Source organism: Leptosomus discolor, chromosome 22, assembly GCF_034619465.1.
Source record: "Leptosomus discolor isolate bLepDis1 chromosome 22, bLepDis1.hap2, whole genome shotgun sequence".
NCBI classification, from domain to species: domain Eukaryota; kingdom Metazoa; phylum Chordata; class Aves; order Leptosomiformes; family Leptosomidae; genus Leptosomus; species Leptosomus discolor.
Window position 1 is genome coordinate 2,107,759 of NC_141412.1, and position 21,093 is coordinate 2,128,851.

General features: G+C 46.2%; 3 protein-coding genes across 4 annotated transcripts in view; 1 reads left to right on the plus strand and 2 right to left on the minus strand.

Moving 5' to 3' along the window:
• The first annotated feature begins 9 nt into the window (after positions 1–9).
• Positions 10–2,514, plus strand: PIH1D2 (PIH1 domain containing 2). The gene is made up of 5 exons (XM_086476932.1): positions 10–177; positions 303–426; positions 943–1,188; positions 1,742–2,007; positions 2,120–2,514. The coding sequence occupies exons 1-5, from the start codon at positions 10–12 to the stop codon at positions 2,264–2,266; spliced, it is 951 nt and encodes a 316-aa protein (XP_086333058.1). The 3' UTR covers positions 2,267–2,514.
• Positions 2,515–3,847: 1,333 nt separating this feature from the next.
• Positions 3,848–12,948, minus strand: DLAT (dihydrolipoamide S-acetyltransferase). Its single transcript, XM_086476958.1, has 14 exons — positions 12,703–12,948; positions 12,050–12,151; positions 11,577–11,701; positions 11,306–11,462; positions 10,039–10,165; positions 9,477–9,667; positions 8,807–8,969; positions 8,508–8,575; positions 7,651–7,743; positions 7,449–7,556; positions 6,771–6,886; positions 6,322–6,484; positions 6,041–6,177; positions 3,848–5,318 (listed from the first exon to the last, which is right to left on the minus strand). Exons 1-14 carry the CDS (start codon positions 12,946–12,948, stop codon positions 5,189–5,191), a joined length of 1,926 nt encoding a protein of 641 aa, XP_086333084.1. The 3' UTR covers positions 3,848–5,188.
• A 4,305-nt stretch (positions 12,949–17,253) lies between these two features.
• The window catches only part of DIXDC1 (DIX domain containing 1), a 35,602-nt gene continuing 31,762 nt past the window's right edge, over positions 17,254–21,093 (minus strand). For both annotated transcript variants that reach the window (XM_009957667.1, XM_009957668.1), the window contains 5 exons: positions 20,787–20,948; positions 20,597–20,663; positions 18,913–19,021; positions 18,256–18,364; positions 17,254–17,334 (listed from right to left, as the gene is read on the minus strand). In XM_009957667.1, coding sequence (XP_009955969.1) covers positions 17,254–17,334; positions 18,256–18,364; positions 18,913–19,021; positions 20,597–20,663; positions 20,787–20,948 — 528 coding nt within the window. The remainder of the gene's footprint in view (positions 17,335–18,255; positions 18,365–18,912; positions 19,022–20,596; positions 20,664–20,786; positions 20,949–21,093) is intronic.

Genomic DNA, 21,093 nt, shown 5'->3' on the forward strand with positions numbered 1-21,093 from the left:
GCGGTAGCCATGGCGGGCGCGGCGCTGGCGCGGGCGGCGCAGCTCTGGTCGCTGCTGGACGAGATAGCGGAGAACGAGCCCCAGGCCTACCGCCGGCTCCTGCGGCAGCAGCGCGCCGAGGCCGAGCGGCTCTGCGCCCCGCCGGAGCCTCACCTGTGCCTGCGGGCCCGTCCCGCGGTGGGTGCGCGGGGTGTGGGGCTCGGGCTCCCGCCCGGGTGCTGGGAGCGGGTACGAGAGCCGCTCCGGGGCGGGATGGGGAGGGCGCGGGCGGGGCGCTGAGCCGCGGCTCGGTCTTTTTGCAGGGCGTTGTCGGGGGTCCGCTGTTCATCAACGTCTGCAGCTGGAAGAGGGTCCCGGCGCCCAGGGCCCCCGCTGACCCCACGCCTGTCAGCGCGGGGCCGCTAGAAGAAGTGTCTGACGAAGGAGGTACGTCCCCAAAGAGCGGCGCCTCGCCCCGGACGCGCTTCTTCTGGCAGCGGTGCAGTGCGTGGCAACTCCACGCGGATTCTCGCCGTAACGGCGGGTGGTGCTGTGCCATGGCCAGCCCTCAGCTCGGGGTGGGGGCGGGAAGGCAAGGGTGCGACAGGCACAGCTCAACAGGGGCTCTGAATGAGTCCTTCCTTTTGGGGAAAAAAAACCCCAACAAACAAACAAAACCCCGAAGAAACAGAAAAATGGCATGCATCTAAATCCTCGAAAGTACTGATGCACTAGGCATCTCTGACCACACGCACTCATGTTGACTTGGATCGCGTTCCCATGCTCCTCGAACACAGAGCGTAGGATCAGCACAGAGGTGTCCTCTTTAGACGAGGCTGATAGAATTAGCCCTCTGCCCAGAAGCCCCAAATTAATTTCCTTTGCTTTTAAATCAAGTGATTATAAAGAATACCGGCATGTGGTACCATAGCAATAATTCTGACACACACCTTATTTTTATAGACCTTTACAGCATTATAGATATTGCATATAACCCAGATGTTCTTCAAAGGGGAGAAGAAAACCCGGAAAAAATGGAGCATTTGATCCGTTTGACACTTAAATTTGTTGAGGAAAGATGCAACCTTACTCTTTCTTGTTTGTACACGATTGAATCGTTCAAATTGAAAGGAAGCCTGGAAATGATGCAGCACCGTCTGAAAGGAAGGCAGATGCCAACTCCCCATCTCAGTCAGAACACAAAGAAGGGTATGTAGAGATCTCCTGTCACTTTTCTTTGGGGACCTACCAGATTCTCCAAGAAATTAGTCAAGCCTCATCTCTCTAACCACCCCAATCCTTGCCCTAAGCATAAACCAAACACTTGCAAGAATTCAGAGTAAGGCAGTAGTAGTATTCCTGCCAGACATTAGTTTAATGCAGCTGGCCTACCTGCACGCATCTCTGCTGTTTTACAATTGAGAAACTGCAATGACACGGGAACAGCAAGTGCCCTTTTTCCTATGTCCACTAGCCATGGGAACTCTGCTAGGGTTTGATCCTTTGAGGTGCTGAGTTTCTTTTGCTGCAACCTGAGTAAAAAGGGTTGCTGCTCTAACTAGTAGTCTGAAAACAACACCTTTTAGCCCACAGGCAATAAAACCAAATCATGGGCGAAGGAGAAACTGCCAGTAACAGGGTTCAGCTGACAAAATTGCTAATTACAAGGAATTAACATTAAAGCTTTGATATATTTGTCAAGTGGCATAACATTACAGTTCTCAGTAACCAAGTGGTATGTGTGAAAAACTTTTCTTGAAAGAACTGACACTTGATCGGCTGCTACACACCATGGAAGCCGAGGACTGCAGCAGTGCTCCTGTGTTGCTGAAGGAAGGAAGTGTGACACAGTCTAAAGTGCATCTTATAGAGGAAATTACCAGCACTGAAATGCCAGAGAAGCTAAGTACCCCTGTCTATGAAATGATCACTGTGAAGGATGCAAACAAGAAACCACTCAAAATTGAACTCAAAATCGAATTGCCTAAGGTTAGCTCAGTTTCTGAGTGCGATCTGAGAATTTCAAAGGTAAGATAGCAAAAGGAACCACCTTGTGTTTTCTGTCTAGTATCCAATTCCTAGAAATGCTCATGGCTAATTCGCCGTCAAATAATTAAGTATTTTATATTTCTTGGTTTAGGATGACATAATCATCGAAGTCCCTGAAAAATACAAATTACAACTAGATCTGCCAGAATTGGTGGATGAAGACGCAACTACAGCAGTATTTAACAAAGGAAAACGGGTATTGTTTATCACAGTACCAGTTGCCAAGCCAGATCCTTAAAGACTGCATCCTGTCACGTTCACAGACTTCAGAACGAAACAAAAGCCCAGGACAGAATCCTAACTTTTAGATAGTGAGTTGGGTTTTTTAATTGACCTTCTAATTTTCAGGGGTCAACACCTCAAATGCCTTTAGAAGATGGATGTAGAAAAGGAAGTCTGGAGGAATACTAGCACCACCAACTTGGGAAAAAAAATAAGTAAAGATTGTAACTATTCAAGGAGTAGGTGAGTATGTTAACAGCTGTAATAAAGAGGTAAAGAACCACAGATGTGTACATGCTTTACTACGTGATTCGTTTTGCCTGAAGGTACAGCAGTAACAGTTGTGAAGTCTTTTTGCTAAATAAATTGATTACTGGATTCGCACGGTTAGAGCAATGTATTTAATGCTGGAACAACCAGCGGAGAGTGTCATACGCGGTTCTACAAGTTGCCCTGCCCGCTGTTGCTGTTCTCTACAGGACAATCCCTGCTGATCTTGACTGGAAGAGGCTTTGTAGTCTTTTCAGTCACTGCATATGCTTGACCTCACTTTTTACTGGTTTGTTGATCTCTGAATGAGACCATAAAACAACAGACCTATTCTGTACTATTCAAAACAGCATCTGGGGATTCAAGGCTCAGGAACGCATAGTGTGAAGCTAGCGACCGAAACCAATCTTGGAGCACTTCACCTAGGAAAACTATCTGCATTAGTTTAGACTAATACACAAAATACAAAGTAATACAAAACAACCTCAAGGGTCACTAAGCGTTACTAGAATCAAACCAAGTTTAAGCAATCTTAGTTTCACGATTGATTTAGCAGTATTATCTTTCTTACAGCTTCTATGACACATTAGCACTACAACTATGTTTCTGTGCCGATACTCATCAGATCAGAAATGGAAACAGACAAATTGGTTTTGAGCTGCAACTTTAAAATCCAGGCTTATGAAAGAGCAGTAACTCCTAGCTTTCCCCCTCCTTGGTTTCAAAGAAACTTAGAAGTCTGCATTGAAATACTGTTCAGCGGTTATACTTGCAAGTTCAAGCTGAAGCTCTATTACTGCACGAGCCGAGCTGGCCTGTTGCAGGATGCAAGCAGTACCAGAAGTCACTGTCAGCACTCCAAGCACATGCAGTGGATAGGATTTTTGAGTTGCAAGTGTCCCAGAGTCTGACAGTCATTCCATAGGTCAATTGAGTTAGCGTTCTCACTGCAGGAAGAAAGTGAAAGGTTTCTGTAGACAGAAGTCGAGGTTCTGGTGAACACTGCAGCAAGGAAGCCAGGAAGATTTAAGTTCACTGCTGCACGATAGTAATAAAGCACGTATTATTTTGGAACATTTGTGATTACAATTTAAGGTTAATAGGGTGAGTTTCACTATCAGACTGAAAGGCTAACACGACTGAAGAGAAAAGCACTGGAACATGTTTTAGTAGTTGTCAATTCCAAACATTTAATAGAACGTAGGTTCACTAGAGCAAGTCTGGAACCAAGATATTTTAGATCATTAAAGAAAAACCCAAAACCTTAATGCACTTTTTCGCTTAAGCCAGGCATGAAAACCAGGTATCACAGCAACCAGACATTAAATAGTTCCCACAAAAATATTTAATTTCCACAGTATTTTCTTTCAATAGCTTCAGTGAAGTGTGTAGAACTTTACAGGAGACAGTACTTGATGCGATATAGAGAGTAATAGATCAGCTTAAACTTTTTCTTGCTTGTTTTTAAACTTCTCCCCCACTATTTCATTCTCCTGGCCACTTTGTAATTACTACACAGTTGTCCTTTTTACATTAACATTTCCATGTGGAAAGTGGAATTGAAGAGTGTTCAGCACTGCACCCCTTTCAGGATACAATGACTGGGGTAACTGGATACAAGTCCAACAAACTGTTGAAGCATTTTACTTACAATATATACATGGATAGCACATTCTGCAGCTTACTGAGGCTGGGACAACATAGACAAGTCAAGGAAGAACTGCAGTACTAGTGACTAACTCAGAGCTTCCTATGTCAGAATGCCTGAAAAAAAAATTCCAAGCATTCGAGTCATCACATGATTAATATCCACTGATGGGATTATTAGTGTGTGTGATTTGCCTATATCGAGTTCCAACACACAGATTCTCTTGAACATTCTGCAAAATGGTTACTTCCATGGCATCATAGTTTGATATTAACTTAGCAAGAGGAATAGCAATTAAAGAGTTTTCATACAAAAAGCACATGTAAGTGAAAGTCCATGAGAAGACAGCACATTCCCTGGGGTATCCGAGAGCTGTGACCCCACAGATATCAGTGCTCTTTCACCTTACTTTAAAGTGCTCAGAAGGGATCACATAGCCGAGAAGGTCCAGACCAGTGCCAAATTCCAAGAGAGATTTGGAATGCTAGCACTTGGCCTTTGAGAAACTATTCCCAGGCGCTTCAGTCCCTTAGTGCATCTGTCACACTCGCCCACCCCAGCAGGAGAACAGGATAATAAGGGAATTCACCTTCTACTAACTTGTACGTTTCAGTTACCATCTCATCTGAACTCCTGTGAAGAGATGTTTGTAGTTCAAATTTCTGAGAATACAGAGGTCATGAAATTGCTTGGTGTGCACCCCCCGTTCAGTCTAGTTTAGGAGCAGATGGCAGTATGCATACTGCCTGGATCATTTTTAAGTCTGGGATGCTTAACTCCATTTTGGAAGAGTTTGCAAGTCAACTAACTGTATAAAAATACAGTATAGCTGTAATATTGCTCTGAAAAGCACTTTTGCAAACTTTTTTCTGTACAGACTGGTAATAACATTACCAGATAATATAATACATATTTAAAATAAAAAAGGAACTCTTTTAATAAGACTGAACACTAATGTCTAAATAGCTTGTTTAAAACAAAACAGTGTGACCCAGGAAAATTTTGCTTGCACAGTTAAAATTATAGCAGCATGGTTACTGGCTTTTCAAGGAAATTCTTGAATTCAGCAAGCCACTGTGCTCCAACTGCTCCATCTACAACACGATGGTCACAGCTAAGTGTAACGGACATCACACTGGCCACATCAAATCTGGGAGAAAAGAAAAAAAAAAAAAAAAAAAAAAAAAGGTTAACACAATCCTCTGCAAGTCAGTGCCTCTAACAAAGCAAAAAAGCTTTTGTCAGAGAACCAGCAATAGCAGTTAGTGCTTGGTTACAGATGTACAGTTTAAATAATCCTAAATGTTCTCCTGGGTCTATGCTAGTTCAAGCTCCAAGCAAGAAGTATTATACACAGGACACCTGAATCACAATCCATCCCTTAGGTATTCCTCAAATGCAAGTTTAAGCAGGTTGTTAAAGAAAAACAGGTTTCAAAACTGTTGTGGATCCCAGACTCTTTTCCACAGCTTAACCTTACCCCTCAAAGAAAGAAACAGCCTTTCCTTAACTTGCAAATAAACTGCAAGAATAAACGTATAGCAGATCATTTGTCAGTCACTGCATTTCTCTAATGCCTGTGTGACTCTTTTATACAAGGTCTCACTGTACTTCATAGAGTCATAGAATGGTTTGGGTTGGAAGGGACCTTAAAGATCCCCGAGTTCCAACCCCCCCCTGCCATGGGCAGGGACACCTTCCACTAGACCAGGTACCTCTTCAGAAGATACTGAAAGCAGTATGTCAACAATTACATTTTTTTCTTTTTTTGGTTTTTTTAATTATAATCTAATAGAAATGTTCGGAAACTAGCCATTATTTCAAAGTTTGAATCCAGAAGCTCAGCATTTGCAGAATCAGATTAACACTTACCCTTTCTCATTATCAGCTGGCACTAGCCTTTTCTCTGAGGAACCGACTGCAAGGATGCAGGCTTGAGGTGGATTGATTATGGCAGAGAAATTCTTAATCCCATACATTCCTAAATTGGAAATCGTGAAAGTACCACCCTACAAGAAAAACACAGTCAAATCCACAAAAGCTGTTTAATGTGGAACATTAATGAACAAGGCCGAAACATCACAAAACAGACTTTGCTCGTTCTGAACAGAAGTCAAGTGGAGCAATGTTTAACAGCAATCAGAGTTTCTCACCTGGAACTCATGAGGCTGAAGTTTACCTTCCCGGGCTCTGGTTGCCAAAGAAACCACATCCTTACTAATGGAAGCCAGGCCCTTTATATGTGCGTTAAACACAATAGGGGTTATAAGCCCTGCAGGGGTACTAACTGCAACGCTAACATCCACTACGTGATTTCTGCAAGACACAAAGGAGATGCCAGTTACTCTAGCAAGACAACAAAGAAAAAAATGTCAGAACTGTTCAGACAACACTAAATTAATATTAATTTTGCAACAATTATTTCACCTCGCACACTAGCCATTGACGCAAGGTTCTCAGTACTTTAACGAAAGCCCCTCAACCTTTGCATTATACCTGTTTCCCTCCCTCCCTCAAAATCTCAGCAGAAGGTCTACTATTTTGCCACAAACTCCCTACTGAACAAAGTAAGTTTCTGGCTTCGACCGTACCATAAACTTACTGCCTAATAACTGTGTCCATCCATGAAGAATTTGCCTCAGGCACCTTCAAGCATGCCAGAGCAGAAGCTTTAATTATGAAGTCATTGACAGAAAGCTTAATGTTATCCGAGACCTCCTGAAAACAAAAGAGATTTGAGGAGTCAGTTTGTCTCTTACACATTACCTCATTTAGCTTGGATAGTCACTGCCATGCAGCCTCGTTTAGAGAAAATGTTAGAAAACAATCACGCTACTTGTAAGCACTAATATGTGCCAAGGTGAATTTAGGAGGTGAATACATCCCCTTCATAATTTAAGAAGGTACAATCTTTCTTAATGTTTATTCTTCCCAAAACTTGGATTAGAATTATTACTTTGCTTAATTTTTCTACACTTTTTACTCTTAAAAACCTTTTTTACCCTTTTGCCCTACTTTCCAGCTGGAAGAATTGAACACCACCAAGCAGAATACAAAGTGGCCCTCTTAGGGAAGCCAGAAACCAGTGCACAGTACCTGGGTAAAAAGTCTCATTCTGTCACAGACAATCCAGAACTGGTCCACAACAGGTAGAAAAGACACTGAAAAGACTACTTTTTCCAAGCCAAAATGGCATGTCACCAAAAGCAGGGTGGGCAAACCTGTGAGAGAATGCAGCTTCCGCCCATGCACACACTCTCACCATGCCTAAATGCTTTACCTGATTGAGTTCTTTCCTTAGCACCAGTACTTCTCCCATGTTTACATCAACAGAAAGGTAGTAGTGAGGTATTGTTTGTTTAGACTGCATCAACCGCTGCGCAATGACCTGCGGGTATACAACGGAAGCGAGGAAAATAAATCAATTTGGAAAATTCATGGCTGCAAATAACGGATCTCGGAAAGGAATAAAATCTTCTTACCCTCCGAATGTTGCTGATAGGGATATCAGTAAAGGTCCCCAGTGGTGCTGCTGCAACTGCAGCAGCTGCGGGAACTGCCTCTACTGCTGGAGCCTGCAATCAAAGACGGCATAATTCACAGCACTATCCAAATAACAGCTGTACAGAGTAATTCAGTATGGGCAACAAGTGCTAAGCCTACGTTGCCTCTTGCTTAAGAGCAGCAGGTATTTCTATTCTCTATCCTATCCTCTCCTCTCCAGTACCCACTGGGTTCTTTATAAGTCCTATATTCGATCAGTAAACGTAGTACTTGAGCGATTTAGAAATGCAACACTGATATACACTGCTGTGAAGCTCCCACAACACTAAGTCCTGCTAGATGGTTGTTTTACATATAGCAGAGAGGTATGCTAGAGGGCACTCTCTAACTGCACCTGGCCACATCCCTTCCAGCAGTACGCAAAGCAACACTTCCATCACCTCATACAAAAGACAAGCAACGGTACTAGTGGCAACAATGACAGCAGGCTGTTGGTTCACAAGTCTGGCTTTCATTCTAATGGCCTCTTTTCAGCAACCGTAGATCAGTTGGGACTGGGCTTACCTCAATCCATAACAACGTAGCAACCAAATGAAGGGTAGGGAGCATGCAATTTTTTATCTCAGTGAAACATCAACGGGACAAATAAAGGAAGAAAACTTCGTCCGTGTTTCTGACATGTTAAGGCTTTGCAGCCTAACAGTCACTATAGCCCACACAGTGTTATAACCCAACCAACCCAGCAATAACAGTTCCATATAGTAGCTGCATTTCTACAGACCACTTCCACCACTATAACAAAATATCCATTCTTACAGATCTCAAGCCTACTCACCGGAGCAACCTTTGGTGGCACAAATGACTCCACATCTTTCTTTGTGATTCTACCATCTGGTCCAGTACCTAAAAGGGCCAAACAAAAATGTAAGAGGATTTCAATTATTTGCGACAGAGCATTGCTTCTAAAAGTACCAGTTTTATTCAACAGAGAGAAGTCACTTAACACAACCTCTGGTGAGGACAGCTGCATAATCAGGATGTTCCTGACAGGGAGGAAAGAAAAGAATAAGCAAGTATATACCTAGAGGGACAGAATCTTGATAGTGAGAGCAAGGAAGCAGAAGGGAAACCTACCTTTCACTTGGGCAAGGTCAATTCCTTTTTCTGCTGCCATTTTCTTTGCCAGGGGACTAACCAGGACCCTTCCTTTCCGGGGAGGTGGCCCAGCTGCGGGGACTGCTGGAGTGGAAGGAACAGCAGGCTGCGGAGGAGGAGCAGCAGCAGGAGTTGCCACCACCTTAACAGAAGAATCAAAGCGATTAGCTTATGGATCATTCAGGAAAAGCTTTGCAGGTACAATAAGAGAACAGGACCATCTAATTACCCGTCAAGAGAGCAGCAAAACCAGTCACTCATCTGAAAGAATTTTCAGATTCAGAGAACCTTCCCAGTGCCAGAAATTAAATCAGAAACTTCCTGGGAAGGAGGTCAGCTAAGCTGCTGAACTATACACCAAAAAAAAGGCGAAATAAGTAAGTTACGCTCCCAGTTATCCAGGACGAGGCATTAGAACTGGCACAAGCAACAGGCTGGAGAAGAGATCATAATGAATGACTATCTGCTCCACCTTTCGGAGGGCAAACTAGCGATCACTTCTGTGGTCACCTGCCACCAACACATGCGGTAGCCCTGCATTCACAGAATCGTAAACATTATTATTTGGAGTGGCCAAACCAGCAGAACAGTTCAGATCAGACCTCTTAATGGTCCCCATAATTTCTCACGCGTTAACAATGATCCTTACTAGTGGAGGAGGAGCAGGAGGAGCAGCTTGTGCCTTCATGTCAGTTACTGAAGTGTCTTGGTAGTCAGCAAAGGCTGGAATATCAGATTCTTTCTCCACAATGATACAGAGAGCCGTTCCTAATGGCACATCTCTTGTTCCTTCAGGCACCAAGATTTTTGCCAAGTAGCCTTCCTCCTGCACTTCAAATCCTGTAAAGGAAAGAAACAAAACTAGTTTGGTGCCTGATGCAGCTGAAGAGTTCCTCTACATGCTGCTTCTAAAGACTTCAGCAGCTAAAACCCTGTCCTATATTTAGTAGGCAAGAGAATCCTTTTCAGTGCAACTAGTAGGGAAACATCTCCATTACCAAAAAGGATTGATGAAGAAACAGAAGCAGTTTTAGGAGCTCCAATGTTTAGCTCTCCAATGGAATGAGAAGTTAACAAAACTTGTTTTAGTTGCCCCACAGCTTCAGATCCTGAGCAGCCAGGAGAACAGTTGGCACAGAGGCTACTCTGGGTCCTCCCCTTTTAAGGGCACCTCATCAAAATCAAAAGCCAAGGCTCTGGAGTTGACTCACCTATTGTGGCTTTATCTGTCTCAATTTCTGCCAGTAAGTCTCCCTCATTCAGTTTCTCCCCGACCTTCTTCTCCCATCTCTGCACTGTGCCCATCGTCATGGTAGGTGACAGGGCAGGGAGAGTGACCTGTGAAGCCAGATAAATGAGAATCAGATTCTGGTAATCCAAAAGGAACAGGAACACAGTTTTAACTCCTGACTAAATGATGCCAACCTGAAGAAACAGACAGCCCTTAAGGCACTCCTAGATCTGACTCCATTACAGCAAAGCACAGTGCTGTCCCATATTGCTCGTTTGACCACTTTTATCAAGGCCTAAGCCAGAAAGCAAGTAAAAGCAAAGAGCAAGAAATCTGTATATCCAAATAATTATTACCACCATCACATTAGCAGTGTCTCGCAGCTGCTATCTGCAAGGTTAAAAAGAAGACTGAAGCAAGTCACTTTGTCTGTGACAAACAGGTTTGTCCCCTTTAAGAGCTATACAGGCTTGTCTGTAGGGTTAGATTTGCGTATTGCTGTGCAGCAAATACAGCACGTGTGAGTACAGCTTCAGAGCAGAACTGGACAGATAAGGCAAGCAGTGAGAAGTAAGCAAGTTTATTAGCCAAAACAGAAGTCAGATTAAGGAGCCTTTAACTAATTCTTTGTTCAATTACTGACTTTACATAACATCTCAGGCAAATCAATTACCGCATGTTATCATCTGTGGAATGAGGTTTAGTATTTCAAATTTTCTTTTTCAAAGGAATGTCACGGAAATACCCCATTATAAAGTGCTCAAATATAGCAACAGTGGATGTACACTTCAATATCTAATCAAGGCAGAAAGATTAGCCACAAATACAACTCATTATTAGTCAGCCACAAACACATCTAGAGTATCACAGACTTGAGTTCTGCTCTGAGATGTAAGCAGGCCTTCTGAGGTTATTCACAGCACAAGGTCTTTCTATAACAGAACTGCGCGAATAATGCAAATATAGCAGGTTTTTCTAGACTGCATAACAATCCTGGAGAGACAACGTCTCTCCTCTACTAGCAGCTGGGATGCCAAAATGATTTTCTGTAAAAAAGCTTTCCGGGACCTCCCCAATCACCTGCTCTAAGCATGCAACAATTCAAGTGGCACACACTCCTACAATCATAACTAATAACTTCCCACTCCAGATAGTATTTATGACAAAACGCCAAAGACAGAAATTGTCAATGCCAAAGACAGAAAAAGAGTACAACAAGCTTTAAATTATCAGCAATGCTCTCTTACCTGCATATGAGGAGGATAAGAGCTGCCAGGAGCCTGAGCAGAAGGCTGAGTTGGTGGTGAGGGAGCTGCAGCTTGAGGGGGAGGCACTGAGGCTGCAGAGGGGGCAGACGCTGCAGAATCCAGAGTATAATTTTTAAAGGCATCAACATATTCAGGCCTAAAAGAAAACACAGAACCGCAAAAACAGATGACTGTCCCTAAGCCTTTCACACAAGCTACCCAAGAAGACCCAAGAGAGAAAATTCAACCCAAGGGTTAGCAAAATACGTACTTTTCTACTGTAATACATATTATGGCCCCAATAGGAACATCTCTTGTTCCTTCTGGCACGAGGATCTTGGCCAAGTAGCACTCCTCCACACTCTCAAAGCCAACTGTTGCTTTATCTGTCTCCACCTTTGAGAGAGAACAGGACACCATCACGGCGAAAGAAAAGACCACTGAGCTCAGAGCCTCGCAGTCTGACAGCGCAGGGTCACCACGCACACAGTTCTGGAAAAATTGCCCTGTAGCACCAGCTCTAGGAAGTATGCTCTCAAACAGCTTAAGTGCTTATCCTGCTCAGAAAGGGGAAGAGCAGCAACCAGCTTTGAAAGGCTGCTAGCCAGTCGTTCCCAACAGCATCCGTGGGGATCCGTGATCTTAAACCGAAGATCTGTGTTCAAGCGAGGGTAACCAGTGACAAAACCCAGGATGCACAGGCAGCTCATCAGAAATGCAGCACAGCCTGTGCCCCCAGGATACCTCAGCTATGAGCTCCCCTTCACCGATCTTGTCGCCTTCCTTCTTTTCCCAGCGCGCAATGGTGCCCATCTGCATTGTTGGGGACAGAGCTGGCAAGGCCACCTGTGAGGAATAGGGTAGTGTTACAACCCACACAGCCCTGACAGTAGGAACCCCACACACGGGGCAAAGACGGATCCTTGGCACAGGCTGGGGCAGGGGGGCACAAAGAATAGCCTGTCTGCAAATCCCCAGCAGGTCATGATCGCTTCCAACCTGCCAGTAAGACCCCAGGGCAAAGCAATACTGGGGTGCTGAGATGGGGCTGACCAAGCCAGGGAGAAGCTACACCAGGGCACCAAGAGAGGTACAAGAGAAAAGTACTAGCGGTGAAGGGGCTGGTACCCAATGATGGTACAGGGTCTTGGGGCAGGGGTGTGAGAACCGCGGGAGTGGGGAGAGAACTGCAGTCCCCCAGGACAAACCAAGCTGCCCAGGGAGGGGAAGCAAGACTCGAAGAGGGAAAGCGAAGGGGCTATCCCCAAGGCAGGGGACACACACGCACACACGAGTCTGTCCTCTGGGGCACCCCAGTGGCTCGAGACGCATGAACACCGGAGGGTATGGGGGGTCACCCAGCCTGCCTGGGGTGGGGGGAAGGGGGAGACTCTCACCTTCTGGTGGGCCGGGAGACTGCAGCAGCGGCACGGGACGAGCCGGGGCCAGGCAGGAGGCAGCAGAAGCCCGCCAGGCCGGTGCGTGGGGCCGCCCCACGCTGGGCCGCGGCTCAGCGGCACAGCCCCGAACCCCACCGCCGCGCCGCGGCCGGCCCCAGCGGCACCGAACGCTCGGCAGCTCCGCACCCGACCAGGAGCTGCCTCCGCGCCCCGGGCTACGCGTCGCGCCAAGACCCGCCACATGCTGGAGCCGGACCCGCGGCCCCGCCGCCGCTCGGTGACCTCCTCCGTCCGGGCACGGCGCCTCACGACACTACCGCGCTGCCGTAAAGCGCGACGGGGCGGGCTCGTCGCGTCACGGCGTCGCGGGGGCTGCGAGGCGGCGCTGCGCAGCGGCGGGACGGCTTGAGGGAGGGCGGGGGGAGGCGAGGGCGGTTCTGCGGGGGCTGCAGCGGCCGTGGGAGCCCGGCCCGGGGAGGGGAGGCTGCCCGGGGTTGTCCCCGGCGGACCCCGCCGTCTGTCCGCCCCGAGGCCGCAGCGTGTAGCGGGCCCGGCGCGCTCCCGCGGAGGGCAGAGCTGGCGGAGGCTCCCTGGGGCACTCGGGAGACACGCGTGTCCCTGCCCACTCGTAACGCTGCACTCCGGCACGGCCCAGCGCTACCAGGAGGGGGTAGAGAAGCGGGGTTGGCAGAGGGTGCAGCCTCGGGGTTCACGTCAGGGCCAGGAGCTTGTCCAGCAGTGAGGAAATTGGGCTGTAGCAAACGCTTGCATCGCACCTTCATGCAATACCCATCTGAAATTGCAACAGGCCCTCTTGGGTTGCTGGATTTTTAGCAAGATCGCAGTTCTGTATGGGGACATGTGAATCTAGGAGCTATTCCGGGCAGTGCTTGTGATGACAGCTTCTGCCCGTGATGCAGGAGCACAGGTTCCCCCAACTTAAGACTTCCCTTACACTTTGAAAGCAACAGTATTTTGCAAAGGGTTGGGAAGCACGAGGGCAAAGCACTAAGCTGGCTAGCACCATACCCAAGAAAATACCATCGCACGCAGGGCTGCTGTTCTAGCCATACTAAATGATTTAGGAGTGGCTGCTCCCAAGCACGTAGGAGACTTACCTTGACGGAGCTCAGCCGGCTGCAGCAGTTTATACAACCGGGGGGGGGGGGGGGGGCAGCAGTGAAATTGCCTATTTTCCTATCACCAAGGCAGCTCAGCAGAGTTTATGTTCCAGTTTTGTATTATTCATGCCAATTTTTAAAGTGAGTGTAAATTTTACTAACACTCTGAGCCTGCTCTTCAGGGTATGTGCTTCTACATCTGCTGTCTCACAAGTCTCAGAAAATGCAGGCTTTCCTAAAACATTGTGGAAAAGCGATAGGAAAGGCTTTCTCCACAACCAAGAGGAAGCTTATCTTATGCACTCCAAGTGACTTTGAGACTGCATCCCTATGTGTGCCTTCTCATTTCAAAGCCACCTTCCCCTTTACCAGCAGTGAACAGACTCAGTTTGCAAACATCATTTTATTAAGATAACTGGTTGGTCCAAGGCTTAACCAGTCAGGTATGAGTTTAGATGTACAGATAAAGCTTCGCTTTCCTAGAGGACAAGCTGTAGAATAACTGCCCTCCCTAAATGATGAATGCAAACATCAGAGTTTCTATGAAAATATAATTTCACACATAGCATGTCTGTTACATAGGCAAGTTACAAGCATAGGAACAGGAAAGTAACTTTGAAGAAAGCTGGACAGAAGTAAACAGATTCAAAATGGCGAAAAATACAAGTCCTGGGTACGATATTAAAAGCGCATCCCCCAGTGCTATAGCAGTGCCAAACTGATTTAAAAGCAACATCTTTTACTTTTATCAGAAAGAATCATCTGGCCAACAGCTTTTCCTTCTCATACCTCTTATTCCCATGCCTAATATTCCTTACCTCCTCCAGATGCCTTTCTGTCAATCACGCAAAGGTAAAAAGCCTGAAGAAGGCTGAACCCAAACTATGCATGGGATACAGCTTATCAGAGCAGCAATCCTTTAGCTTCAGTGACCACCATTCCAGCAATTCTACCTTCGCTACCACAGAGGGGAGCTGCATATAGGAACCCAAGAACAGAGCAGTGCTATCAGTTCTGTCTCAGGGGATGTCTTTTGTCCCAGCTTACACGGGATGTTAGCATGGATAAACGTACGTGACTGTCAGCCCCCCAAATCAAGCCTTTTGTCTCAAATATAGCCCATTGTTGCTCTGGAGGGTGTTTCCATATAGGGTTCAGTCCTTGGCTCTCTGGTGGCAGTAAGCATATTAAATGTGACATGGTTAGTTATCTGAACTGATCTAAGAACAAGAACGTGCTGTCTCCTGTATTAGCTATTTTCTTGATGGGAAAATGGGACAGCTATGGGCAAGGCTGGATTGAAGACTTATCCATTAGAAGCTCTGATCGTATTAACAGCCTCCTGTGTCTTCAGTGCTCCAAAACCAAACTGCTCATCTCCGAGTAGCAGAGAGGGAGGCAGACCTTGAAAATTGTCTTAATTCTCTCCATAAAATTCTAGCCTGGGTGCATGGCTCTTGCTGAAATAAAATTGATGAGTAAAACCTGAAGAGAGAAACACTTGAGAAAAATTTGCAATTCAAATACATTTGATTTCAGTATAACAACCCCATGCTCTCTTTACCAACCCACCAGAGATCATGCAACAGAGAAACTATTTCCAGGGAGGAAGAAAATCTTTGTTTCTTTTCCAAGAGAGATGTATTTCCCCCCTGCAGCCCATTGATGAACTTGTTCATTGATGAACTCTCCTACTGCTGTCTGCAAGGAGAAAGTCACCATAACAAATGGTCCAGATCAGGAGGCACGTTGTGTTGTGCCAATGTGGCACAGAGCCACATAAGAGCCTTGAGCTACTTCCTGGACAGTGAAGCAGTGAGAAAAATAAATAGTATTGTTGCTGCCGATTAAAACTGGCAAAAATATAAAACCCAGTAGGAACTAGTTGGCTTTCCATAGTAAAATAAAGTTATGAGCCCAGTGTTGTGTTAACAGGAGACGATACAAAAACATCTCAGCATCCACTAGAAAAATGAGTAAAACACAGTATAATGCGTGCAGAAATATACAGAAAGCACTTGCACTAGTATAAAAATATCCACAGTCCTCAGACAAATGTAAACTGGTACAAAATAATTCCAAGAACAGGAACATGTTTACAAAAGGACATGTTAATATAAAACAGTAAAACCAGGTTCACCCTCTCCCAGCCTTATGCACAGCACAGACACATAAGTAGTCCACAGAGGGGCCACATGTACCGAGAATGAGCAGAGACTTGACTTGCCGTTTGACCTTCTAAGTCAACAGTGTCTGCTGCACATCGCAGGCAGTGCTCTCGAAGTACAGCTGACTGGCAGCAGAAGGGCAGAGATGGGCAATGCAGAAACAAGCAAGCAAACAAAAAACCCCACAAAACCAAACCCAAAAACTCAGGGATTTTAGGGCTTGTTCTTTCCCAAGCAGTCATTTATTTCCTGATCCTTCAGGCACCCAGGAGCAGGCATACCAGGGAAGTGGTAGTATAACTGATGGGGTTTATACTACTGGTATGGGTAAGTGTTTAGTGGCCCTGGTAATGAGTGAACAGCAGCACAGGATGATGCCTGTGCACAGGAGGTGGCAAACTGTCTGCCTTGCTAAAAAGGGAGAGGGTAGGAGTGCAGGGAAAGAGGCTCAACAAGGAGAGGCGTTAGAAGTACCTCAGGGCAGCAGCTGATTCCAGCTCCCCCGCAAATAAAATCCTTCAGCAAATAAGCAAGCACCAAGATCCCACGGTCCCCCACGGCAAACCCAGAGGGCCTCAGAAGTGAGTACAGCTTTGGAGAGCAAGTGGGAAAAGCAGGGCTAGGAAATGGAAGCCTGAGTTTGGAAGAAAAGGAGCTTTGCCAAAGCTGGTGATCTTTGCTTTAGTCCATGCATAAAACCTCCAGAAGACTCCCAGGTCAGACTTCTATACTGTCAGTCTGGAATGTCCAGAAAGTTCACTCTGCTCCTGCAGCACGTGCAAGTCCAGGACCAAAGCTGGTCAAACCTTCAGCTTGCATAATCTAGCGGCTTCTTCTGACTCATGAAGGCAAAGCTTCACATTTTTGCCATCAGTGCAGATTTGTACATGTAATACCACGTACAAGAAACCAGACTTGAAATGCCCAGTCACAGTCTGCACCGCATATTGCAGGAATGGAGAGGCAGGGCAAGGGAGCAATGCATCATTAAGGCCTCCAGTGTTTAGTTGTCAGGACAAAGCAAGGTGTTTCTTTCCCACAGACCTGTCATTTCAGTCTCAGAACACTGTCTGCATTTGGGCATAGAAAGTCAGATGCCAGGCATCCGTGCACACAACATGCATTACCCGTTGTTTGCAGAGAAGCCCTCTTTTTTGGCAGCTTGAATTGGACTCCTTCCAGCACACGTGCTTTTTGGTCATTCTTTGAGCTCAGCAGCCAGTTACAGGTTTCCATAGTGACAAGACTTAAAAGCTTGATTAATTCTCCCCATGGTCTTCCTCCACCCAGGCCACAATTTTCCCTTCCCAACCAGGAATGATGTCATCATCATGGAACACCTACAAAAAAAGGGAGTCCTGTCATGTCTGGAGTCTGGACACCACTCTTCTACAGTGTGAGCAGCATAAAAGGCAGGCATCAAGTCAGAGACCCTAGCTCAGATTTCACTACACAGCCCAGCGAACATGTACCTCATCCATCATTCACATGTCTGAGCAATCTTTTCAGGTTTTCAGTAAAGAACTGATTAGGCCCCTTCTTTAACCAGTAACTGTCAAGATTATTATTGGCATGTTTTTGACAGGAAAGGTAGGAAAGGTAAAATAAAGACAGGAAACATGCCTTTTCTGATCCAGATTACAATCTCCAGCTGCTTTTGCAGAATGGCTACCTAGTCAGCTGACTTCACTTTGCATTTGTCTTAATTTGTGAAACAGGAACTATCCCAATAATCTTTAATGAATCCAATCCACACCAACACCAGCCTGAGCATAAACAGGGCTGTAATGCAGTAGACAAAGGAAAAGATGCCACAAACACAGTTATCTCTGAAAAGCCTTTAAAAGAAAGTGGGAGAATGTTTTTTTGAATAAACTACATTTGCCTAAAGTTGTTTCTCTCATTGCAAAAGGTTTTATAAAGCCAGTTGAAGGGCTAGAAGTGTAGTCTGTGTTTTTACCCAGTGTCCCCTGAGCAATGCTGTGTCATAGACTGTCTGCCAATAGCCAGCTCTTTGCCCAAAGGGCTCTGCAACGCCCAGGCGTCTGCAATCATGTTCATGTAATTACTCTGGCTGGGGATGAAAACATCCCATTTTAGCACCTTACAAGAGGAGCTTAATCTACTATTGTGAAAATACACAGTCTGTTCGGGGGGCAAGTTCAAAGTTTTCATTAGTTGAGAAGCAAGGTGACCACGGTCTCCAGGGCTGAGTGGTAACACTGGACCCAAGGCGGCCGATAGCTAAATTCCACACTTACCTCTTCCTTGACTGTGCCAAACTCTGGATCCAGGGCTTTGAAGTGGTACCGGTGGGTTCCTTCGCGATCAACAGCTATCTTAAAATCCTTCAGAGTCACTTCCCCTAACCTGCAAAGAAAGAGTTTGGCACTGTCCCATAGTACATCGTTACTGGATGTAGCTCAAGCATTACTACACAGCATGCAAAGCCACAGCACAAGTCTAGCTAGGCATGTGGCACCCTGGCCACAGGGATATGAAGAGTGTGCCCCTCCAGGAACACACCTTTCAACCCCAAGGTCCTCTTCAGAGGAAGAATTGCCTCCCAATTTACTAAGAACCACTTTGAACCAGCCTCTTCCACTCTCCCTTTTGCATTGACAACCATAGTTGTTTTGACAAGAGCGTCCTGCACTACATGCCACAATAGACCTGCTTGGTTGCTTTCTCTTGCTCTTGGAAGTTCATCAAAACAAAAAGAGATGAATCTCTTAGGGGTCTAAGACAAACGCGTCAGCTAGGGGACTGCTCTAGGCAATGGTATGAAATCCAATGCCCAAGTTGATGCACAGCGAACTTGTGCTAGTTGTGACCATACTGAGAAGAGATTAGACTAATGTTTTAAGGGAAACAAGCACCTCCCACATCAGAGTCAGCAGGGCAAAGCCAGGCCTCACCTCTTTGGTATGTTGACCATGAAAGGTGTGAGGGAGCGGTCAGTGAAGTACAACACTTTGGTGCAGGCACTGGTGCTCATCACAGGTGTACTGTGAGAATGAGGCAGCTCTGCAAAGATAAGAGCACAATCATTGGGGAAGAGCCTGTCTCCTGTCACGACAGGAGAAAAAAAAGGGGTGATGTCAGCAAATTTGCCATCACAGCAGAGAACATGGTGATAGGAAGAGATTCTTAGGAGGGCGGCTAATCATCCCTGTTGGGAAGGGCCAGGTATTCCCCTGCTTACTGGAAAACTTTGCATTTTAAGGTAGGGTCACCATCCAACTGTGTCGTTAGCATGGAAGATTTGCCTAGCACTGTCCTCCAGGATTACTGTCCCATCCACAGAGGGGCTCGCTTCCACCATCTACTCCACAGACACTACTTCAGCAGTGACGGGAGAACCTTTCTGGAAGAGAAAATGACTGAACAGTACCCCATCCAGCACAGCTACGTTATCACTTGTCTTCATTTGCAGATGGGTAGAGGAGGATGCAGTGACATCAAGGCAAAAGGTGATCTGTCTCCTCCCCATTTTCCCATTCTAGTTGGCCAGGATGGGTGTTTGTGCATGGGTTTTTCTTTGCTCATTTATGTTTCTCTTTCTGGCTACTGCCTCATTTCCTGCTTCCCTGCAATATGTTGGGCCAAAAGCTGAAGCAGAGGAAGGTTCACATTGAGTGACTCTACAGTTTTAAGATGTAGAAAACACTATGCACCCCCATTCAACGGCTTTCTGATTTAACAAGTCTTTGGGGCCACATCTTACAGCTCTTCATACCCAAGGCATTCTATGTTTGTGACTGCAAGACTCAATTTTCCTGCTGCAGTGGAGGGGGATGGAGTCTGCAAAAAGGGAGCAGTACAGTTTGTACAGAGAACACATGACTCTGGCTGCTCTAAAAACTGCAGTTTATGGGAGAGGAGGGAGAACCCAGCAAGTCCTCTTCACAACCCACTTCAGGCTTCTGCGTTCCTCTCCTACCTTCCTCCGAATCTTGTACCTCCAGGCTACCCTGTTGCTGGACACTACAATGCAGCTGAAAGGTGGGGGCCTCTGTCTTTCCCCAGTATCTACAGTCCCCTGCAACCCCATAGACTTTCTAGGTGATGTTTACAACCAACATTGGAAAAAACAGCCTTCAGGATGTTTTGCTTGACAAACGGGGCACTGCTGGAGCTGGAGCCAGGAAACGTGGTGTCAGAAAGGGCTGTGCTGTTATGCCTATATGAAAGGAGCTAGACACTGCGGGGGGAACAGAGGAAGAGGCAACTGTACAGTTATCTATGTCCACTAGATGGTGCAAACCAGCAGGAACGCTGAAATAACATCGCATTTCCCACTCATCCCAGGGGGAATTGTCATAGTTATTTATACCGCAGTACTACCAAATTGGCCCAGACAGACTCCCACTGTGATGGTGCTTTACAAACAGCAGCCATAGACTGTCTCTGCCCCCTTTCCTTTGCAGTGAAGTCTAATCTGTACCGCAAATGACTAAATGGAGGAAAGTGAGCTCTGGTAAAGGGAATAAGAAGGTGGAGGTGGCAGATTCCCAAGAGGATGCTATGCCCTGGACTCTGGCCAGGAAAACCTGAGCAATGAATCTGGCAGTGTGAAGGCAGGACCTGAAAGGCACTTACTGGATTTGGGAGGCCAGGAGTCTCTACACTCATTTGTTGCTCTGCTTGCTGGTGATTTCCCCCGGATCTAGGGTGCAAAGCCAAAAGAGAGAATAAAATGTCACTTCCCAGTTGGAGTTCTCATTGCTGCTTAGCTCTGAGTTGTGTAAGGGGCAGAAGTTAAGAGCTAAGTGCCCTAGGAAGCCTTTACCCTTCTCTCTTGCCTCTTCTGTGTTTCCATGTGGTACAGCCGTTCCATCAGGCTGGAGATGCCCTGCTCCAGACTGTCAATGGTGTGGTGCTGTGGATCGTGGCCACTGAAACTGTTTCTGAGGCTGCGAAGGGCATCACGAACCAGCTGCAAGTCATTTGTCTGCCCAAGAGACCACAAGTCACTCAGACTAACTCCAGGCTGCTTTCTTCCTATCTAAAGCCATAGGTCTTAGAAAGGGGAAATCTCTCTTAACAAGGTAATAGCTTCCAGGATATCTGGAGGCCTCATCTGCATCTAGCTGGGA

Coding starts and splice junctions, on each gene's coding strand:
- PIH1D2 (XM_086476932.1), top strand. CDS start 10: ATGGCGGGCGCGGCGCTGGCGCGGGCGGCGCAGCTCTGGTCGCTGCTG. Junction 427..942: donor AGAAGTGTCTGACGAAGGAG/GTACGTCCCCAA, acceptor TTATTTTTATAG/ACCTTTACAGCATTATAGAT. Junction 2,008..2,119: donor GCGATCTGAGAATTTCAAAG/GTAAGATAGCAA, acceptor TTCTTGGTTTAG/GATGACATAATCATCGAAGT.
- DLAT (XM_086476958.1), bottom strand. CDS start 12,948: ATGTGGCGGGTCTTGGCGCGACGCGTAGCCCGGGGCGCGGAGGCAGCT. Junction 6,887..7,448: donor TAAGGAAAGAACTCAATCAG/GTAAAGCATTTA, acceptor TTTTGTTTTCAG/GAGGTCTCGGATAACATTAA. Junction 5,319..6,040: donor CCAGCTGATAATGAGAAAGG/GTAAGTGTTAAT, acceptor CTTTTCTCCCAG/ATTTGATGTGGCCAGTGTGA.